Genomic DNA, 15,768 nt, shown 5'->3' with positions numbered 1-15,768 from the left:
TCCAGAGCAGCCAATGGCAGACGGGGACGAGCCTCCCTAGCATCGCGGGTTATGCTAGGGAGGCTCGTCCCCCGACACCGGATGTTTTATTCTGTGTGCAGGGAGAAGTAGCAGCGGGGACCAGGGTAAGTATATTCCATGTGGGGTGCCACGGGGGACATTTTATACTCTTGGATTACCCCTTTAATTTTGTGATTATTGTAGTAATTGCAAGTAAATGACCCATTAATATCCTCTGTTCTGCATACAAAATGAATTCTAGAAAGAAATGGTTGTACCATTTTCAGGTTGTACTTTTTCTTCTTGCAGAGGAGTTCTCACTTGCAACAGAACATGCAAGAAGGTCAGACCTCCAATCATGCTGCTATTTGCCCTATGAGTTCTAGGCAAACTCACAGTGACTTTGAACATGTTGGAATAAAACAAGTTATACATGAAGATGTATCAGACCTTGCAGTCCAAATTGAATTAATTTCTTTGGAATCTGAGAGTGCAGTGCTCAGTTCGGATGGATATAATTCAGATGTTCAGAGTTCTTCTCATGGCCTGTCACAGGTATTTACATTTATTGGGGCATCATAGGCCTTTATGACCTGTGTGTTTTCTCTAGTTTATTAAATTTTAATTGAGAGAATCTACGAAAAGTGAGCTAGAGTTTTGGTGTATTATCTCGGTTTTTGGCATCATCTCAAAACTTTCAGCTTGGACAGTGGTTTGTCTTTAAAAGACCATGGGCCAGATTTATCATTAACTCGTCAGAATAATGGAGTGAAAAAGTCGCAAATTTTTGCGCAATCGCTTAAACTGCGCAAAAATTTGCGACTTTTTTCTGCTCTGCACTATGCTCGCCAGTTTTCTGAAAGTGGGCGTGTTTTCTTATGTAAATGAATCTCTAGACAGATTTACTATTGGGACTATTTAAAAAGTCGCAATTTCGCTCCAGTGAGGACCATGCTTATCTTATGAGACTTTTTAATAGAACATGCGACTTTTTCATAAAAACGTGCGACTTTTCCATAAAGATGTGCGACTTTTGTAAAGCTGCTTACTGACGGATAAACTGCTACCGTCAGACCACATTTATTACAGTCTTAAAGGGCCGATCATAAATCTGACTTGACTAAAACTGACTAGCCATATGTTAAAGTGGAGTGAGCTGTCAGAGTCGTGATAAATCTGGCCCCATGAGTTGTGGCACAACATTAGAATAAAACATCTCAGATTATCCAGGATTGACCACCTTTTTACAAGTGATGGCCTGTCCTCAAGAAAGACCATCACTATCTGATCACCAGGGATCTGACACCCTGCTGACCAGATGTTTTGCAGTAGCTCCGGTGACGGAACTATGCAGCTCCATCCAATATGCAGAGGACGGAGCTGTATACTGCAGAGCTGCACAATGAATGGAGCTGTGTAGTTCCATAGCTACTGCAGAACATGCTGACTGGAGAGTGCAGCAGGGTGTTAGACTCCAATCAGGTAGTGATGACCTGGGGCTAGACCACAATTTGAAAAAAAAATGGCCAACCTCTTTAAAGGGCATTTGTCAGCAGATTTGTAGCTATAAAACTGGCTGACCTGTTGCATGTACGCTTGCCAGTTGAAGGCATCTGTGTTGGTCCCATGTACATATGTGCCCACACTTCGGAGAAAAATGAATTCTAAATATATGCAAATGAGTCTCTAGAAGCAGTGGGGGCATTACCCTTACTCCTAGATACCCGTCTCTCTCTGCAACTGCCACGTCCTCTGCACTTTGATTGACAGGGCCCAGCAGGTGTGATCATGTTTACACTACCTGGCCCTTTTAATCTAAGTGCACAGGGTGTGACAGTTGCAGAGAGCTGACCCTTTAGGTGTAACAGCAAGCTCCTAGAGGCTCATTTGCACATAAAAAAACTTTTATATTTCTCAGATGCAGCCACAGATGAACATGGGACCAACAGAGAAGCCTTCAGCTGCCAAGCAAACATGTAACAGGTCATTCAGTAGTAGTCTGCTGACAGATGACCTTTAAGGTGGCCAAATATGTTAGTCAGAAATTAGCTTATGGTTTATAAGCAGTTTAACAATTATCTGGTGAACGATTGTTTCGCAGACATGGCCATACGAATACTGGACATTGCAATTGTTCAAATTGTCCATACATGATGAATCTGGCCTGATTAAAGATCTTTCTGGAAATGTTCTTTCAAAGAAAGATCTTTTGACAGACTACTGGATAAAAATTTTCCTTACGGCCAACTTCTTTTGAGATAATGCTGGTGGGTCATCACTTGGCTAAAACGATTGTCCCTTGATCATTTTTAAATCGTCCCAGTTGATCACTTTTGACTAAAGTGTATTGCCACCTTTACTACTACCTTGGCTTGGCTTTAAAAGAGGGACCGAGGAGCACAGACTAATACGTTTTTATGGATGTAGGATTTTTTTTCTTTAGATTAAGTATTTACACTCAATTCTTATGCCAATTGCAGGTTGAAGATTTCAGGCTGAGTCACTCCACTATGAGCAAAGATAATTTATTGCGTAGCTCTGAAAAATCCTGCATAGAGGACAGGAGTGAAGGAGATGAAGCATGCTTAGGAAGCAATCTAGAAAATAATGTAGAAGGTCAAAGTCACCTTGAACATGGGATAACAGAAAACTCTGAGCCAACAGATACACCTCAGTCCTCAGACTTACTGCTGGTTATAAAAGAGCCTATTCTGGGCTGTGCGCAGGTAAAAATATACTTATTAGGCTTCATGCACACGAGTGTATGTATTTTGCAGTCCCCAAAAAAATACAAATGACATCCGTGTGCATTCCGTATTTTGTGGAACGGAACAGCTGGCCCCTAATAGAACAGTACTATCCTTGTCCATAATGCGGACAATAACAGGACATGTTCTATTTTTTGCGGAACGGACATACAGAAATGGAATGCACACAGAGTACCTTCCGGTTTTTTTTTTGGGCGGACCCGTTGAAATAAATAGTTCTGCAAAAAAAAAAATGGAACGTACATGGAAAGAAAATACTTTTGTGTGCATGAGGCCTTAGAAAGACATCATGGGCTACAATCAATTGTTGGGGATATAAAGCAAAAGGCTTTATATAAAATAAAGGATCAAAGGATTTCAAAGGGAATTGATCCTCGAGGTGGACATATAAAATACCTCAAAAAGAGATCGTTGTTAATTTAATTATGTTGTGCAATCAGTAAAATAAGGTACAAGAGTCTATGCAAAAATATAAATGATTTATTATGCAATAATTTAAAATGCAATCAAAGTTTATTGAATATAAAATTCAATAATATGCAATAACACAGTGATATGCAGTATCCAAAATTCGCCACTAGATGGCACTAGCACCAAGACCAACGTATACACAATACCTCTCAAACATAAAATGTAATACGATCCGTCTCAATCACAATCATCAGATATAGAACTCAATTATGTTAATAGATACAAACCCTTGCTCTGCACAAAACTATGACAAATCTCGGATAATCGGGTAGGATTGTCACACAACTTATAAATTATCAAGCCTGGTATTGACTATGGAATGAAATAATTCCAATCAGAGAATTTCCTCTGAAATCAATATTTAGATCTTTTATTCAGTAATATGCATCTTTACTGAATAGTGACAATATTGATGTAGCACTTTTAATAACTATACATCTGCCATACAACGAGAAGTTTTCTAAATATCAGGCTAATTAATTTATATCAACACTACACGAAATAAAGTTATATGTTACCCGAGAATGCAGATGATGTGCAGAGACTAAGGGAAGTCAGCTCCAAAGTCGGTCCTGATCATTGGGATCTTTCTCCTGGGCTTTCTTTGATTCTCTGTGTTTTCCTTATTCCCCCTGTCTTTTTCCTGTTGCTGCCCCCCCCCCCCCTCCCCTATGTGTGTGTGGTTTATGATCACAAACTTATCAGTTAGACACACCTTCCTAACTTGGAATTTTCCAATCCATTGTAGGCTAGGCGTGTACATATGATAATGACTGTGATGTCACTGTATTACCCAAAATGCATTTCTGCTGTTGGTGTAATGTTACTCATTTACCCCTAGGTGACACTATTACCTAAGCTATTAGTATCATTCTAGTAAGAGTTAAATATCCAAGTATGACTTTATCTCACATTCTATACACATGACATACGGAACCTTCAATCAGAGCTCCAGGGATTAGTTTTTGACACAAAAACAATAATATTGTGAACCTTGTTCTCTCACAGAGATATCTGTGTCTCCTCGGCCACTCCAATGGGTTATTGATGGTTAGTTAAAATAACACCTCTTTCCCTAAACACAGACTCATTAGCAAGGTTTATACCTAAACTGTTTTCATCATACTCTAGGAATATATGCTTTCCTATTGAGAATTATATATATGATATTAAAATTTTTTTTTAAAATAATACATAGGTCCTATTGATTTTTTTATACAAAAACTAAGGTTGATTATAGATATAGATATTACAGCTTTTCTGCTTCATTAATAGATACCAAACTGTAGCGGTAATTAGCACCAGCTGCGTCCAGAGAATATTCCTATCTCAGCCATAAATCCATAAGGAGACAAGAATGCCTCTTCTTAGACTGGTACATCCTTGAGAAAATAAACCTTATGATCAGTGTCCTTTCCATGAACTTCTCTTGGCCATATTTAAATTACATAACATATAACAATATGGCCTCTTATATACCAAATCCACTATAATTAGGATATTTAGATATACAGTGGATATAAAAAGTCTACACACCCCTGTTAAAATGTCAGGTTTCTGTGCTGTAAAAAAAATTAGACAAAGATAAATCATTTCAGAAATTTTTCCACCTTTAATGTGACCTATAAACTGTACCACTCAATTGAAAAACAAACTGAAATCTTTTAGGTGGAGGGAATAAAAAATAAATAAAAATAATGTGGTTGCATAAGTGGAGCTGTGTTCAGAATTAAGCAATCACATTCAAAATCATGTTAAATAAGAGTCAGCATACACCTGCCATAATTTAAAGTGCCTCTGATTAACCCCCAAATAAAGTTCAGCTGCTCTAGGTGGTCTTTCCTGAAATTTTCTTAGTCGCATCCCCACAGCAAAAGCCATGGTCCAGAGAGAGCTTCCAAAGCATCAGAGGCATCTCATTGTTAAAAGGTATCAGTCAGGAGAAGGGTACAAAATAATTTCTAAGGCATTAGATATACCATGGAACACAGTGAAGACAGTCATCATCAAGGGGAGAAAATATGGCACAGCAGTGACATTACCAAGAACCGGACGTCCCTCCAAAATTGATGAAAAGACGAGAAGAAAACTGGTCTGGGAGGCTACCAAGAGGCCTACAGCAACATTAAAGGAGCTGCAGGAATATCTGGCAAGTATTTGCTGTGTGGTACGTGTGATAACAATCTCCCGTATTCTTTATATGTCTGGGCTATGGGGTAGAGTGGCAAGACGAAAGCTTTTTCTTACGAAGAAAAACATCCAAGCCAGGCTACATTTTGCGAAAACACGTCTGAAGTCTCTCAAAAGCATGTGAGAAAAGGTGTTATGGTCTGATGAAACCAAGGTTGAACTTTTTGGCCATAACTCCAAAAGTTCTGTTTGGCCCAAAAACAACACTGCACATCACCAAAAGAACACCATACCCACAGTGAAGCATGGTGGTTGCAGCATCATGTTTTGGGGCTGTTTTTCTTCAGCTGGAACTGGAGCCTTAGTTAAGCTTTAGGGAATTATGAACAGTTCCAAATACAAGTCAATATTGGCACAAAACCTTCAAGCTTCTGCTAGAAAGCTCAACATGAAGAGGAACTTCATCTTTCAGCATGACAACGACCCAAAGCATATATCCAAATCAACAAAGGAATGGCTTCACCAGAAGAAGATTAAAGTTTTGGAATGGCCCAGCCAGAGCCCAGACCTGCATCCGATTGAAAATCTGTGGGGTAATCTGAAGAGGGCTGTGCACAGGAGATGCCCTCGCAATCTAACAGATTTGGAGTGTTTTTGCAAAGAAGAGTGGGCAGATCTTGCCAAGTCAAAATGTGCCATGCTGATAGACACATGATAGACACATACCCAAAAAGAGTGCTGTAATAGAATCAAAATATATATATACTTATGGAAAAGCACAACACAATACATTTGCAACCAGAGTTCACAGGAACCTGTAACATTAAACATGATGACTGATCTGCAGGCAGCATGTTTTACAGCAGGACCAATTGAGCAGATTGATATATGGTTTTATATTAAAGATTCAGTAAAAATTGTAATTTATTCACTGAACTCCTGGGTCATTCTGGGCTTAGGAGTAAAATGGGTGGCCTTATTCAGTGACTGACAGCCTATCTTGCATAAGTGTGCAAACAGAGACAGCTGTCAGGCACCAAGTACCAGCAACTGGACTCCTAAGCGTAGAAATAACAGTTTTAAAGAGGTTTTCTGGTTACACACAAAAAAATAATAATAACCACAGCATTCAACCTAAAGGCTCATGAATATCATGTGGAGCCACTATGGTAGCTAATGGCGGTACACGGCATGACACCTGGTGTTTGTCCTGTGTGTCTCCACACTATGCATGATGGCAGTAGGCACCCTCTAGCCCTCCTATGAACTATGATGCGGCCATAAATGGCAAAGCAGGTTCTGCCTTGGTACTAATGATGGCCACATCAGATCTCTTCCCTCATAGAGAATGTCTGGGACTGGATAGGACAACAGATCTCTTAAAGAGGACCTTTCATGGGTTTGTAGTAAGTGAGATAAATATCTGTACATGCGGGGTGCCCCCCGCTGATGCTGCCACCCTGCCTGTTTTTTTTTTTTTTTTTTTTTTTTTTTTTTTTTTTTTTAAATAGCACTATTGCACTCCGTTATGGCCCCCTGCAAATTTCACGCTCAGTATGCTAACACTGAGCATCGGAGCAAGGGGGAGGAGATGCAGTCTTTCTCTGTGGGCGTCTCCTTCATCCGTTCACCTTTTCTGCGTCGCACAAAGACACGGTGGTTGGAACCAAAGATCTCAAATTTGGACTCATCAGACCAAAGCACAGATTTCCACTGGTCTAATGTCCATTCCTTGTGTTCTTTAGCCCAAACAAGTCTCTTCTGCTTGTTGCCTGTCCTTAGCAGTGGTTTCCTAGCAGATATTCTACCATGAAGACCTGATTCACACAGTCTCCTCTTAACAGTTGTTCTAGAGATGTGTCTGCTGCTAGAACTCTGGGTGGTGACTCGGATGAACTTATCCTCCGCAGCAGAGGTGACTCTTGGTCTTCCTTTCCTGGAGCGGCCCGCATGTGAGCCAGTTTCTTTGTAGCGCTTGATGGTTTTTGTGACTGCACTTGGGGACACTTTCAAAGTTTTCCCAATTTTTCGGACTGACTGACCTTCATTTCTTAAAGTAATGATGGCCACTCGTTTTTCTTTACTTAGCTGCTTTTTTCTTGCCATAATACACATTCTAACAGTCTATTCAGTAGGACTATCAGCTGTGTATCCACCTGACTTCTCCACAACGAAACTCATGGTCCCAACCTCATTTATAAGGCAAGAGATCCCACTTATTAAACCTGACAGGGCACACCTGTGAAGTGAAAACCATTTCAAGTGACTACCTCTTGAAGCTCATCAAGAGAATGCCAAGAGTGTGCAAAGCAGTAATCAAAGCAAAAGGTGGCTACTTTGAAGAACCTAGAATATGACATATTTTCAGTTGTTTCACACTTTTTTGTTATGTATATAATTCCACATGTGTTAATTCATAGTTTTGATGCCTTCAGTGTGAATCTACAATTTTCTATATATATCTACACACACACACAGTTGCAAGAAAAAGTATGTGAACCCCTTGGAATGATATGGATTTCTGCACAAATTGGTCATAAAATGTGATCTGATCTTCATCTAAGTCACAACAATAGACAATCACAGTCTGCTTAAACTAATAACACACAACGAATTGAATGTTACCATGTTTTTATTGAACACATCATGTAAACATTCACAGTACAGGTGGAAAAAGTATGTGAACCCCTAGACTAATGACATCTCCAAGAGCTAATTATAGTGAGGTGTCAGACAACTGGAGTCCAATGAATGAGATGAGATTGGAGGTGTTTGTTACAGCTGCCCTGCCCTATAAAAAACACACCAGTTTGGGGTTTGCTTTTCACAATAAACATTGCCTGATGTGAATGATGCCTCGCACAAAAGAGTTCTCAGAAGACCTACGATTAAGAATTGTCTATAAATGGAGAAAGTTCAGCACTGCTGCTACTCTCCCTGGAGTGGCCGTCCTGTAAAGATGACTGCAAGAGCACAGCGCAGACTTCTCAATGAGGTGAAGAAGAATCCTAGATTGTGAGCTAAAGACTTACAAAAATCTCTGGCATATGCTAACATCCCTGTTAGCGAATCTACGATACGTAAAACACTAAGCAAGAATGGATTTCATGGGAGGATACCACAGAGGAAGTCACTGCTGTCCAAAAAAACATTGCTGCATGTTTACAGTTTGCACAACAAGAGCACCTACATGTTCCACACCAGTACTGGAAAAATATTCTGTGGACAGATGAAACCAAAGTTGAGTTGTTTAGAAGAAACACACAACACTATGTGTGGAGAAAAAGAGGCACAGCACACCAACATCAAAACATCATCCCAACTGTGAAGTATGGTGGTGGAGGCATCATAGTTTGGGGCTGCTTTGCTGTGTCAGGGCCTGGACGGATTGCTATCATCAAAGGGAAAAATGAATTCCCAATTATCAAGACATTTTGCAGGAGAAGTTAAGGCCATCTGCCATCTGTCCACCAGCTGAAGCTCAACAGAAGATGGGTGTTGCAACAGGACAACGACCCAAAGCATAGAAGTAAATCAACAACAGAATGGCTTAAACAGAATAAAATACGCCTTCTGGAGTGGCCCAGTCAGAGTCCTGACCTCAACCCAATTGAGATGTTGTGGCATGACCTCAAGAAAGCGATTCACACCAGACATCGCAAATATATAACTGAACTGAAACAGTTCTGTTGTGCACGTCTGATCTGCAATTACAGGAAACGTTTGGTGGATGTTATTGCTGCCAAAGGAGGTTCAACCAGTTATTAAATCCAAGGGTTTACTTTTTCCACCTGCACTGTGAATGTTTACATGGTGTGTTCAATAAAAAACATGGCAACATTTAATTCTTTGTGTGTTATTAGTTTAAGCAGACTGTGATTGTCTATTGTTGTGACTTAGATGAAGATCAGATCACGTTATGACCAATTTGTGCAGAAATCCATATCATTCCAAAGGGTTCACATACTTTTTCTTGCAACTGTATATATACACAAATTCACAAGTAATAAAAAATATATATTTAGGGAGGGATAAGTAGGGTGCTGTCATGTCGGACTCCTGGAAAACTATTTACCGGTAATTCAAAATTCTACTTTTCGGGACGTCCTCCATGACAGCACATATGGAGCAATACCAGATAAACTACTTTAGGGAGAGACCACAGCCTGTAGGACTTTACGTCTAAAGGCTAGGTTTCTTTTAGCGGATAGGTCTAGTCTGTAGTGTTTGCAGAAGGTTTGAAAACTAGACCAGGTAGCTGCCCTGCAGATTTGTTCCACTGAGGCATAAGCTCTTTCCGCCAAAGAAACAGCCACTACTCGAGTAGAATGGACTCTGACTTTGAATGGGCAGTCTTTGTTCTGGGAAGTATAACTTGCTGGATTGTTGATTTAATCCATCTTGCAATAGTGAATTTTGCATCTTGTTTTCCCATATTCTTCCCTGTGAATTGTACAAATAAAACTGAATCTTTCCTGAAGGGGCGAGTGACTTCTAAATAATGTATTACTGAACGACGAACATCTAGAGTATGAAAACGTTGTTCTTTTGCATTCTTCTGATCTGTGTAAAAAGAGGGTAGAACTATTTTCTGATTACAATGAAAAGATAAGACGACTTTTAGCATAAAGGCTGGGTCCAATTTAAAGATTACTCTGTCATCCAGAATCCTCATATATGGTTCCCTTGAAGAGAAAGCCTGTAACATGGGCCTGAGACCCATGTCAAAACCTTCCTGCAGAAATTCTAGAATGTCCTGAATAGAAGGGGAAACTGACTGTTTGTGAAGAGAAACAAACCAGGAACGGAATTTCTTCCAAATCTTACCGTAGCTGGCAGAAGTAATGCTCTTGTGAATTTGTAGCATATTCGTTATAACTCTTACTGACAGGCCCCTGCTCTTCAGATTCCATGCTGCCAGCTTCAACCTGTGAACTTGTGGATGTCAAAGAGACCCCTGAGACAATAGGTCTGCTTCTGGGGGAAGAAAGACGGGTTCCTCCAATGCAAAGTTCTTTAGAATTGGGAACCAACTTTGTTTCTGCCAATATGGAGCTATTAGGACTAGAGTTACTCGTTCTGACCTCAGCTTTTTCAGGATTGGCCCAATTAGAGGAAAAGGCGGGAAGGCATATGCCATATCCATGTCCCAACTCTGAGACAAAGCATCTACTGCCACTGGTCTGTCCCATGGATTTAGTGAGAAGAAAAAGGGAAGACGAGTATTTTTTCTTGTGGCAAAGAGGTCCAATTGAAGAGTCCCCCATGTCTTGCAAAGTAGATGAAATACCTATTTTTTGAGACGCCACTCCCCTGGACATATGGAATGTCTGCTTAAGAAACCTGCGATCACATTTTTCTCTCCTTTCAGGTGGATTGCTGAGACTGACAGTACATTTTTCTCTGCTCAGCTGAATATCCGGTCTGATAAATGTTGAAGGGGTAGAAAACTTGACCCCCCCCCCCCCCTTGATGTTTCAGGAATTATACTGTTGCAATGTCTGAGAGAATCCATAGATGTAGGTAGGCCCTTTAGAAGATTTTCCTCTTTTAGGAAAGTTTCCAAGACTGCTCTCAACTCCCTGAAGTTTGAGGACCTGTGAGAGATTGTGACTCTAGGGACCCTGAAAGTATAAGTCCTGCACCTGGGCTCACCAGCCTGACTTGCTGCCATTCATTGTTACTAGAATCTGAGGTTCTAAAGTCCATGGAATTCCCAATGATAAGTTATCTGGATCTATCCACCATGAAAAACACTGTCTTACCGACTTTGGAATGCGGATGTTCTGATCCAAAGAATTTAGATCTCAGTTCCAACAATTTAGAACTGTTTTCTGCAAATGTCTTGAATGGAATTAACTTCAGGGCAGTGATGGTCAGTTCGCAGTGTTCGCCAGCGAACACATGCGGGCTGCCATCTTTAGTAAGGTAGACTCACCCGTCCGGTGATGCCCTTACCTGTGCCTGTGCCGGGAGCCGATCTGAAATCAAATGCAGTCACCGGGAGCAAGCAGTTCCGAGAACAGCCCGATGAAGGACCCTGGCGGTGACCGCATTTGATTTCAGACCTGCTCCCGACACAGGCACAGGTAAGGGCTTACCTGTGCATCGCCGGACGGGTGAGTCTACCTTACTAAAGCTGGCAGCCCGCATGTGTTCACTGGTGAACACTGCAAACTGACCATCACTGCTTCAGGGGACTGTGGCGATGCAAGAGGTCATTAACCACAGGATTTTTATGGCCGTTCTTATAGACCAGACTTCCTTCCTTTGGAATAAGGGAATCTCCTGGGGCATCTTTGCCTGTTTCTCTATCAGCAGGAATGAACATTGTTTTTCAGAGTCCAATAGGGTGCCTAAGAAAATATTCCTAGTTTCCAGAATAAGGTTTGATTTTTCTGGGTTTATGATCCATCCCAAGCGGGAGAGACTCGTCAAGGTGAATTCAAGCTGTTTTATTAGAACGGTGGCAGATGGAGCTGTCAATAGGAAGTCGTCCAGATAAGGTATAATTATTATACCCTCTTCTTTCCTCAACCAGGACACAACTTCTGCTACTATTTTTGAAAAGATTCTCCGTGCTAAGGACAGGCCGAAGGGTAGACACTGGAACTGGAAATGTTGAATGGATGAATCCTTCTGAACCGCAAATCTCAGATATTTTTGATGTGCTGTAAATATTGGGACATGATAATAAGTATCTTTTAAGTCCACTGTGCACATTACGGCTCCTGGACAAATCAAATAAATAACGGATTTTATTGATTCAATTTTGAATCTTCGATATTTCACCCACTGATTCAGTATTTTTAGGTTTAGAATGGATCGATTTGTCCCATTTGGCTTTTTTTACTAAAATAACTCTCAAGTAATGTCCCAGATTTCTTATGGAGGTACTGGCTTGATGGCTTGTAGACGCAATAGTTTTTCCAAATCTGACATTATTGCCACATTTCCTTGGGGGGAATATAAAAATTATATTCTGTATCCTTCCTCTATTGTTTTTAAAATCCAAGTATTGTGAGTAATTACTTCCCACTGTGGAAGGAAGGTTTTCAGTCTTCCTCCCACTGAAAGAACGTCATTGTTTTTGTTGTGTAGTATTGGGATTAAGGAGGAATCCTCTACCCTTCCCTTCCTTTGGGTAACTCCACCCTCCTGATTTACACTTGCCTCTGTAGGACTGAGACGTATATCGGAGTCCTGGCTTCCGAAAGGACTGGGACTTTTTATTTTTGTCCTCTCTAAACCCTTTCTTTTTGTTTATAGTGTTTTCCAAAACAGAATCTAGAACAGGGCCAAAAACATAAGTACCAGAAGATGGGATAGTACAAAGTTTATTTTTTGTCCCCAGACTAAGTTTTAAGCCACAATGTACGCCTGAAAGCGTTTGAAAGGAAACTGCCTCTGGCAGCGAATCTAATAGATTCCGCTGAAGCATCAGAGACAAACGCAGTTGCCATTTTTAAGAGTGGAATGGACTCCAGAATTTCTTCCCTGAAGGTTTTCATCTTCAGATGGTTCTCTAGTTGGGAGAGCCATAAAAATTACAATTGAGACACTAAAGTAGCGGCAATATTGTATTGATCAATGCAGAAGATACCTCCCAGGATTGTTTTTTAAAGACCATCTATTTTTCTATCTATAGCGTCCTTAAGTTACGAGGAATCCTCAAAGGGCAAGGAGGTTTTTTTAATAACTTTTGCAATTGGTATATACATTTTTGGGGTATCCACCCACAATTTTGTATCTTCTGCATTAAAGGCTAGACGATTGTTAGACTCACAAGATATGTTAAGCCTCTTTTCCGCTTCCTCCCATTCTTCCAATATGAGTAATTTTAGATTTTCATTTAATGGAAAGAGTGTTTTCTTTTTTGCTTTTACTCCGCCAAATATCTCATCCTGTATAGAATGAGGTTGGGCGACTTCCTCTACGTCCATTGTCTGACGGACAGCAGAAATGAGAACGTCTAAATTATCAGGTGAAAAAAATAACTTTTCCCTCTTCCACAGGACAAGAAGCAATTTCATCTTCCTAAATATCTTCTATTTCTCCCTCTGATCTAATGTTACTAGTGGATTCATCCTCTGAATCTGAGTCCATATCAACTTCAGGTCTTTTTACATGAGACTGCGGAACAGATTTTGGCATTAATTTGACAACTGAGGAGTGTACTTCCTCCTTTATAATCTTCGTAATTTTAGCTAATAAAGATGGCTGCAAAGTTGTTTAGAGTAAGACTCTGCCAGCTTCTTAGCACAAGTAGCGCATCTTTTTACTTTCTTTTTTGGTTCAGAAGGATTTTTATACACCACATCTTTATCATCCAGAAATTACAAAACAAACTGCTAGCTATGCAGAAATCCAAAAGTATTATGATTACAGGGCCTATACAGCACACCTGACTTACATGACCCTGGGCAGGAGGTTCTGAACCTGGCACTGACCGACCAATCACTGGACCTTCCATGGTGGAGTACACAAACATTTGATTTCTAACCATACCTTTATAGTCCTGCCCCCTGCAGCCACCAGTCTGCTCCTCCCTCTTCTGGGACTCGATCCTACAGGAGAATCCCGATATAGATAATGCAAATCCATTCCTACTGGGGACTTGGTAGGCCATCCACACCACGCCTGGCATTCCAGCGTGCCCTCTCACCGGACATCTCACGATAGGACGTCACCTGGCTTGAAGAGGAGCGCTGAAGCCGCTGGAAGTGTCGCTCCTGGGACCTCCCCCAATATGGCTGCGCCCTGCACATGGAACTCTGATGGAGAAGGAAGATGTAGTACGGAGCAGAGAGCCTCTCCAGAGAGGAAGCGGACACCGCAACCAGACCCCGCGGCCTCAATGGGTACTGGTAAGACCAAGGGACCCGGCCATAAGGGGTCCTCCGGTTGTGGGATGGAAGGAGAGGCATAAACCCCCAATCCTATCCTGGGCTCCCATGCCAAAGCATACATTTTTTCCCATAACAGGGATACTCTCTGTTGGCTGCTGACCTGTAAGGGACAGGAAGAACACTGGTGTTGCAGGGGAGAGAGGGGCTTTTATCTTCACTGTACTTCCTGTCCCTTTTTATATATATGAGGACATCCTCCATGTGTCCTGTCATGGAGGACATCCTGGAAAAATGGCTCGAAAAGAAGGAAAATCGGAAATAGGAATCTATGTGAAAACAGACGAACAAATGTATATGACAAGACAGGAACAGTAAAGGTAGGGATTGGAAAGGAGAGGTTCAGGTCAGGGAGAATTGACCAGTTAAAATATCTGGAATTGGGCGGATGCCGCTGTCTAAACAGTCCGAAAAGGCCGGAGATCTATGAAACTGTAGCCAGTTTGACCAAACCGTTGCAAAGGTATATGCAGTATTATGATCTACTCTGAGTCCCTCTATACCAGGGATCAGCAACCTACGGCACTCCAGCTGTTCAGAAATTACAACTTCTTCATTCAGTTTATATGGGAGTTAGAACAGAAGCCGAGCCTGTTTGCATGGTGCGAGTTGTAGTTTCACAGCAGCTGGAGTTCCGAAGGTTGCTGATAACCCAAGTTAATCTTTGCAACCGTTCGGTATTTAACCACTTTTGTGGAATTATTTGTTGCATAGCTAAGACAAAGAGTCTCAAGGTTCTCTTTTTGATCTGTTGGATCCATCCTGGGAAGACAATAATGCAGTCTCAGGTGAGGTTGGTATAGAAGACCGGAACCTCTCGCCAAAGTGAGCCACAGTGTATGTTGAATTATGATTGCATTTACAAATCTTGTAACTTGTTTATGCACTTTAACTTTAGAAGCTCCTTCCGTACAGCTGTGTCTGCATGTTACCTATGGTAGAGCCTGACATGTATTTTACAAAGAATCAACTGCAGAAGTCCAAGCCTGATTTCTGCTGTGGATGTGTGACTTGTCATTTAAAGGGTCTACTTTGCATTAGGGCTCATTCATACGACTGTATGGTGGCCTGCAAATAGCGGTCCATAATGTACAGTCATGGGCAGTTTGAACTTCATGCTTGCAGTGCAGACCCATTGACTAGAATGGGTCCACGATCGGCAAAATGTGGCAAAGATAGGACATGTCTTATCTTTTGTGGTCCGGAGGCACGGACCCGAAAACCTATGGAAGGGCTTCTGAGTGTTTCTGTGGGCTTCCGATCCGTGCCTCCGCTCTGTCTTATCTTTTGCCGTATATTGCGGATGACGGACCCGGGCCAGTGCCCGTGTATTGCAGAACCGCTGTTTGCAGTCTGCAACACAGGCATGGACTGAAGTGAATGTGACTGTGTATTCTGCCGAGATCTTTTTTTGCTGCATGCAAATTAAGTATGAAATGCCACGTTTAGTTGCATTGTATAGAGAATTGAAGGATATTTGATGGAAATTTTGC

The 15,768-nt window shown here is 41.3% G+C and overlaps 1 protein-coding gene across 1 annotated transcript in view; it reads left to right on the top strand.

Annotated features, from left to right (window-relative positions):
- The first annotated feature begins 217 nt into the window (after window positions 1–217).
- Window positions 218–15,768, top strand: part of LOC122928115 (bromodomain-containing protein 8-like) — a 33,143-nt gene continuing 17,592 nt past the window's right edge. Inside the window, exons 1-2 of the mRNA XM_044280621.1 lie at window positions 218–555; window positions 2,481–2,726. Coding sequence (XP_044136556.1) covers window positions 334–555; window positions 2,481–2,726 — 468 coding nt within the window. The 5' untranslated portion in view covers window positions 218–333. The remainder of the gene's footprint in view (window positions 556–2,480; window positions 2,727–15,768) is intronic.

This window comes from Bufo gargarizans, chromosome 2, assembly GCF_014858855.1.
Source record: "Bufo gargarizans isolate SCDJY-AF-19 chromosome 2, ASM1485885v1, whole genome shotgun sequence".
Lineage (NCBI taxonomy): Eukaryota > Metazoa > Chordata > Amphibia > Anura > Bufonidae > Bufo > Bufo gargarizans.
Note: the sequence above shows the minus strand (reverse complement) of the source record. Positions and strands in the feature narration are given on the sequence as shown.